Here is a 7,764-nt window from a genome sequence, read left to right on the forward strand (position 1 = left end):
CTTATGATTCAGTACAAAAAGGCAACGTGACTCCCCTTCTAAAACAAAAGTCATATAATTCATATGGAACACGTTTATTTTTAATTTAAACCCGATACATCTGAGAGCTACATTCCATATTTTCACAGACAGTCTTGGTTCATTATTTCTGAAAGATATGTAGTAAACTTTACAGCTATCATTTCCTCTACTGCTGATGTGTGCGAGATTAGCTGTCCTTCTCTTGTCCAACAATATTACGAGAATTAACGAAATGTTCTTTTTGTTTTAAGAACAAGTCAGTCTTCGGACAATTGGATAAAGAGATATGAAAAAGAGACGGAATAATTAAAAAAGGAGAATAAGAAATTGAAGAATGAGTACGTTGTCACATATTGATTTGTCTCATATTCCAGCATGATTCTTAAAATAATTTCACCTGTTTCCATGAAACAGAACCAAACTTTACATCCCCCATGTGTACATTTTTTATCATGTAGTCCCATAGTAATTTCCCTGTTTACGGTGTCTTTCGAAAAATACAGATACTTCTCACTTCAAGAAATCTTAAGTTGCTGTTTGCATTCTATTATTTTATGTCTGTCAGTGCTACAACTTTTATAATGAAATTAAATGATTGTAGTTTTAAACTTATGAAATTCTCTTTCATGATTATAGGTGAAAGGAATCTTCGTTTGAAATATGGTCTCGTTTGATTTTGATTCAGGTCTGTGACGATTTTGTGAATCATTTTGATTATGATTCTGCAGAAGTTAGCAAGAAATATTAGTTTCAACCAAACTTTGCATATGGTATTATGTTAACGATCCATGCAAAGGAATCGACTTCTGGACTGCAATCAAATTCCTATCACGAACTTCGTATATCATTTTCGTCTGAATACATTGTTTCCTTTGTCCACATCACATAAGACTCCCCTCAATGTGTCGTATATGTGTGTATATATATATATATATATATATATATATATATATATATATATATATATATATATATATATATTAGTTATCTGTTACCCATACGATGTCGAAGGCTTTAAATCCTTCTGAAACACATGATACGTTTCTGAATTTATTGTGGTTTTGTTTTACTTCTAGGTTTTCAGTACAAATCAATCTTAGGAAAATGAGTAAAATAAATCTGAAAACGCAATGATGGAATTAATGGAGAACAAAAATTGAAGAAATAGTACATTTTTGCAAATTTCGTTCATTGCTGATATTCCGTTGGTCTTCAAATAATGTCACATATGATGCCAAAATTACAGTGTTTTTCATTTCTGTCAAAAATGCACTTGATTTAATCATGTAAACGTTATTTCCTTACAAAGAACTATACATATGTGCAGGTAGTGGATGGTGGGTCTTAAGCTGCTTGTTATTAATTACAAATTCGATTTTTAAATTTGTTTTCTACATTATATCAGAACATTTTAAGCCTTTGGTTTCATTATATTGTGGGTACCGCTGAAATTTTAAATAATCTTTATATCCAGCATTATACATGGTCGGTTAGAGATTGTATTTACATTTAGTTAACTTTAATATCTGCATCATAACCTTTTCAATGATATTTACATTTGAACTAAAACCAACACGCATCTATATGGTATATAATTTTATTTTGAACATACTCTGACTTCATCCGGAAGAGTTATGGTCATGTTCTTTTCCTACTGATGTTTTGTAGCCACAGCATTTGTTTATATAAAAACCTTTGATAGATTTCATCGATATTTCTGGTGAATTGGATTGCCGTGATGTAGAAGAGTAAAAGCTCTCGAAAGTCTATTGATCGTCCATATTTTAGTTGCTGCAGCATTACATTACCAATCCTATATCGTTTTCAACAAAACAGGCTTGCAGCAATGTACTAATGAGATTTTAATTGTTCTAAATTTCAATCATTTAGAGTAGTTATCGTCTGTAAATTACCATTATCCTGACTTTGTTTCTCGCCGAAAGTTCCTCTGTGTAAGGCTGATAGCACAACTCTATTGACCAGATTGGGAAGATGAGTCCCTTTATTGGCGATGCTATACATGTGAAGTGCTAGTAGTTTCATTGGCATTTAAGAAACGTTTTTCATGTTGTGACACTAGTTTGACTCCATACCATGAACGACATGTAAAATCAAGAAGTTTTAATAGTTTGTGTTGTTTGTATCGTCTACTGCACTAATGTGTCTTACAGTATAAACTTTTAATAAATGATGGCGTAGGTATAAGTTACTTTTTCATTTCATATCTATCTACTATCCAGAATGTATTTTATCTAAAATGGTGATGGTTATGGATATAGAGACATTTGCCAGTGGCATAGAACGTACCATTAATAAATAATCATGATGGCATAAAAATATATTTTGTGTTTCTACAGCTTATAAATTTGTATCGCTTCGATGCTCAGTTGGCCTCACAAAATGTATGCTAAGAAACAGTCTATGATGAATCTGAAGTTTGGAAATACTGGATGATACTTAAGTATTAGAAATTATGTTGTTTTTCAGTAGAATACAATATTGTGTATATTATAATGAATAGGATAATGGTATAAATGTTCTTGCTCTTCGATTAATTAGGTTGGAGACAAAGAAAACGACCCCCAGCAATAGCAATACGAAACTAATAAAACTTCAAGAAGAAGTCGATCATCTTCGAACAAGGTATTTTAATGTGATATATGACTTATTTTCCTTTATTCCAGTGAGGAATTTGAAATGCTTTATGATAACAAGACACATTCACATACTTTATGCCATTTCGAGCTAAGGCCATATGAAATATGAACGTGTTTTACGTTTCATTTGCAAGCGATGACAAACACAAAATCAAAGCAAACTTGCTGGTACTTAGGCAGTTTAAAAAAAGTAACAGCCACAAATGAAAAATGAACATCCGGAAAACATACTGATATTGGCATTGTATTTTTTTATTAATGTTCTCAAAATAATATTCTATGATTTTTTCTCTAAGACACGCTTAAGCAGTTTGTGTGAATAATCCTTTGTGTGGGTGATGAAACCAATACATCCTTCAAGCTACATATAATATCTAAAACTTGCCTTAAAAGTAACGACAACATTCACCTCCCATTGTATTCGTTAGCACAAAACCCAGCAAGATCTGATATTGTTCATTGATCTGACAGCTACATAATACCTAAATCCAACAGCAGTTAGTGAAGAGATTTGGGTCAGTATCATACTTTCTGTATGAATTTATTCATATTATATGTATTTATTTGAAATGATGACAACTTTATTATTTGGAGGTTCTATACCTTTTGTTTCTTCAATGTCACATCTTTTTTTAAATGCATCTGTGTTAACATATTTTATGTCAAAGTTTACAAATTTCGCTTAACTTAAAATCTCTGTCTCTGTTTGTCTGTATGTCTCTCTTTGGTAATAGACATGTAAATATCTTTCTATTTTTACTATCGGTGGCTATATATTTTATGAAACATCCGGATGAATAATATACCTTTGAAAGGGCTTCCAGCTATGATGGTACAATTCTCTTCAGACGATTTTATAACGAGTCATGAAATAGTATGTGGTTTAGTAACAGAAGCCGTATTTCTTGTCGATTGGTATAATTCATACCAACATAAAAGGTCTTGATACCAGGATGGTTTCTCTCGAGTATTTAAAACTTGATTTTAATCACTTTTTGAATTTATTTAAAAGTTTTTCTATTTCACAACGACCACATGTGGAGATGGGCTATCGTTTTTAAAACCAAATTTGGAGCTTTAATGCCAGAATGATTTCAGTCAGATTGTCAAATTCTGCTGAGCAAATTTTTAGAAGAAATAGCATGCCATATTTTTCTTTTCTATCAATACATGTGTGTTTGTAGTGGTGTTTAAGGAGATGTCCGTGCAATATTGGATTTACCTTGCCGATTGAAAAAAGTATAAAAAAGGTAACCAACAGTATTAAGAACGAATAACCACATAAACAAACATACTTTAGGAAGATACGTTCTTTGAAAGGAACGCAACCATGAAGTGCTTAAGTACGATAAGACAAATACCGCTCCCGTGGCCAAAGTGGTTTGACGTCCACCTCGAGGTTGCTGGTTCGAACCCCGACCGAGCTATGTCAAAGATTTATAAAAATGATACAAGCAGCTGCCTCGTTTGACGCTCAGCTTTAAGGGGTTGTTGTTAGGACTGGTCGGCCTGGTGTCAGGATGAAATGACTGGGTTGGACATGATGCCACAAGTCTGCGGTATGAGGCCTCAGTGCTAGATATCGCTATAACATGCAACACTGCAGTCAACATAGCGATAGGGCTTAAATTGATAAAGCTACGTTAACAATAAAGAGCAAACACTTAAAGCACAAAAAACATGAAATTTCATTTCATAAATGGAATCATTCTAAATAGGCAGAAATATCAGAACTATTGTATATAGCAATCTGCTTAGTCAAACACCATGAGTTTACATTCTTTTGTTTTCTTTTTTATTTATGCAACACTTAAAATACAATAAATTTTGCAATTTAATGATTTTATGGGTAGGATGGTGAGACGTATGGCATATAACAGATATTAACGCTTCTTAAAGCTGATTACGTTTACTTGTTTTGGGTAGAATAATTTGAGCAAATAAAAGTATCCAGCGATAAACAATGGTTTTATAAAAAAAAAAGCCATAACTCAAACTGACTAATACAGGAAGTTTATCAATAATGTAGTACTTTCAAGTTATATGATGTTGGACAAGTTGGTTAGTAACCATTTATTCAATATAAACCAGTTGATTCTACATCAATCATGTACGAATAAACAGACATGGTTAGTTTGTTTATGCTGCAGAAGTCACTATTGTGGTATGGTATTTGATGCCATAATTTTTAAGACACAAAAATGCAACATCTAGTCTCAGTTTTACAAACATGACCATGTATTCCTGTTACTGAACTATATTTCATGTGGGACCAATTTAATAAAAAAAATTAATTTCTTTGCTATAAACCACGAATTTAAATCCTAAATAATAATGTTCATTGCCGAGTCATGAATTTAAGTACCGACACAAATATTGTTTTCTTCAAAATTCAACACATGTCAATGCACATCCTAGGGATATATCTGGTCTTTATTCCGGAAAAATAATACCTACTTCTTTTGAAAAGGTTAAGTGAAGTGGCAGGGGCACAGATGACACACAACAACCCCAACATCGCCGACCTCAGTGATGCATATCGCCCGACAAAACTCTCAGAGGCGTATACTCAGCTATATGATAATGAATGGACTGATGCTTACGAAGAGCTGGATGGGCAAGGTGGAACCGATCAATCCATTATAAAATCACTTCTTGCTCAGTTAATGGTAAGGGTATTATTTTTTTTCTTTTCCTTAAATAATGCAACCAACTATTTTTCTTTTGAAAATTGTCAATGTCAATTTATGATCTTTTTGCTGTAATGATATTTATTTATTTCCGTCTTTTACGACTTTCAAAACTTAATAAATAATAATCCTTCTAAGTCTATTAAAAGTATAACTGATTGAATTAAGAGCTGATAACGACTTCCACTTAAAAATGACGTATTTGCTGTATTTGAATAATTTCAGTTGTATCTTATTTCAGGACTGCTTTGAGTTTTGTAAAACAACAAGCAGAGAGTTTTCAAATAAGCTGGAAGAATCCTCTCTCGTGTTGCCAGGATTAAAATCACAAAACAAGTCTAAGGTAAAACATCACAGTTTGTATAATAGCAACACACTTAAGTCACATGATTTAGCATCTGGTCGATCTGAATTTCTTTTACTTTGCCTTTATTTGTATAGTTTCATTCATTAACATATTGTGGTGCAAAATATATTACTTAAATCTTCCATCATAAAACAAAGTGTTCTACCTATTGTAAAATAGTTTTGTATATAAAATTTTCTTTTTTCTTTAACTCCGCTTATTTCCATAATGAAACCAGCCTCTTATCTGTTTGCATTGTTCTAGGAGATTCCTGTTGTTTGCAAAAAGCAGCTGCAAGAGATGAAAAAGAGCTTTGGAGTTTTACTGAGGGATGAGGTAAAGGATGTGAGTATTTTCGCTTTTTTTAAGTAATAAAAAAGTATCGCGTGATAAAGATTATTTACCTTAATTTATAATAAATTATATTATTTATAAAGTTCATATTTCAGTTGAATTAGGCGCTGATTAATTAGTTATACAATATATATTTTACTTTGTCAGCTATACTGGTCTAAGAAGAACAGCAAGCAAGAAAAACAAAATATGAAGAATTACATCAATAAATGCATTGAGCTCTGCTGGTTGATGGCTATACAGGAACCGCCCGTTGTGATAGATAAAGAAGCAGAGAGTTCTTCTTTCGACACTGACAAATATAGGACATACACACAAACTGGCACAAAAATTGATTTTGTAGTGTGGCCACCACTTCGGCTTCATGAAGGAGGATCTTTGCTCGCGAAAGGAGTTGCTCAAGCAAAAAAATGACGGCAGGGTTTCTATTATCATCCGTGTGAATGAATCACAAATTAAAACTTTTTATAGTCGCAAAATATTGGACAACTGTCTGATATATATATATATATATATATATATATATATATATATATATATATATATATATATATATATATATATATTTATATATATATCAAACACATTTGCGGGTCACTGTCCTGTAACATAATGCATAAGCTGTGCATACTTTACGTTGGTAAGGATATTTGGGGAAGGACGAGAATATATTTATTGACCTGATTGTATATGTACATCAATTTGGTACTTTTTTGTATAAAATCGCAATAATTTTGCTGATAAAATATATCGGAGCACTGACAAATAATGAAGTCTAACCGAATAATACGCTTTCTTGCATATATATGTGATTGACCAGCTGTATTACGCCCACTGATGTAAAATAAAAACAATTTAAAACTATAACTGTAACGTAATGATGCGATAAGTATATGCCTTCAGTGGCACAAATATAACGATCTGAATATTGAGTTCTCAAAGTAAAGGTAAAATGGATCTGAAATTTCAAACCACTCAAAAATCTTGAAAGCTTTTATAGTTCTTTTTATGTCATTATAAAGCTTGTATTGGTTGAAATGAAATAAATTTAGTATTTTTTTCTTTTATTTTATTGAGAATTTTATTTTTAAAATTGATGCACTTTAAAGATTGGCGTTTTTTTTTTCATTCATGACGTTAGATATAATATTTAGTACACGTGCTCACTTCTCACAGCCTCATTTTCAGTATTATATCCCTACAAAGTCAGTATAGGGAGCCTTTGTTCAAACCGCATGAAAACATACAGTCTAGGTGACTGTGTCTCTTGGGGTCATTTATATTGTCTTTGTCTCCGATTCAAGCAATTCATTTATATAATGTCGATGGTATGACATATTAATAAGAAATATATTCCTATATAGCTAACGGCAGTTAAGACAGTTACGTAATACGAAGTGGTAGGGTTGATATGAATAAATAGTTCACACTCTACTGTGTCTCTTTGCTAAGTAATTCTGGGTGTCAGAAAATAAGACGTGTGAAAATAAATACATGTAAACGGTATAAAATGTATTCTTCCATGTTGCATTTGCATATTCACTGAAAACATACAAACAGATGAAGCATGATGAACATAAAATACATCTCTTTTAATATTTTATTAATTTGTGAGACATCTATTGTCCGATAGCGGCGCTGTGGCAGAAGCTAACATCATATTAGGGTGTGCCATTTTATTAATATTTATTGAATG

General features: G+C 31.9%; 1 protein-coding gene across 4 annotated transcripts in view; it reads left to right on the forward strand.

The window, feature by feature from the left end:
- The window catches only part of LOC149797666 (uncharacterized), a 51,809-nt gene extending 44,307 nt beyond the window's left edge, over window positions 1–7,502 (forward strand). For all 4 annotated transcript variants that reach the window (XM_089962575.1, XM_089962576.1, XM_089962578.1 and 1 more), the window contains 5 exons: window positions 2,581–2,664; window positions 5,149–5,347; window positions 5,610–5,711; window positions 5,979–6,059; window positions 6,216–7,502. In XM_089962575.1, the coding sequence (XP_089818701.1) occupies window positions 2,581–2,664; window positions 5,149–5,347; window positions 5,610–5,711; window positions 5,979–6,059; window positions 6,216–6,482 (733 nt within the window). In that variant the 3' untranslated portion in view covers window positions 6,483–7,502. The remainder of the gene's footprint in view (window positions 1–2,580; window positions 2,665–5,148; window positions 5,348–5,609; window positions 5,712–5,978; window positions 6,060–6,215) is intronic.
- The last annotated feature ends 262 nt before the right edge of the window (window positions 7,503–7,764 follow it).

Source organism: Sinohyriopsis cumingii, chromosome 6 (genome assembly GCF_028554795.1).
Source record: "Sinohyriopsis cumingii isolate HCF-2022 chromosome 6, ASM2855479v2, whole genome shotgun sequence".
Taxonomy (NCBI): Eukaryota; Metazoa; Mollusca; class Bivalvia; order Unionida; family Unionidae; genus Sinohyriopsis; species Sinohyriopsis cumingii.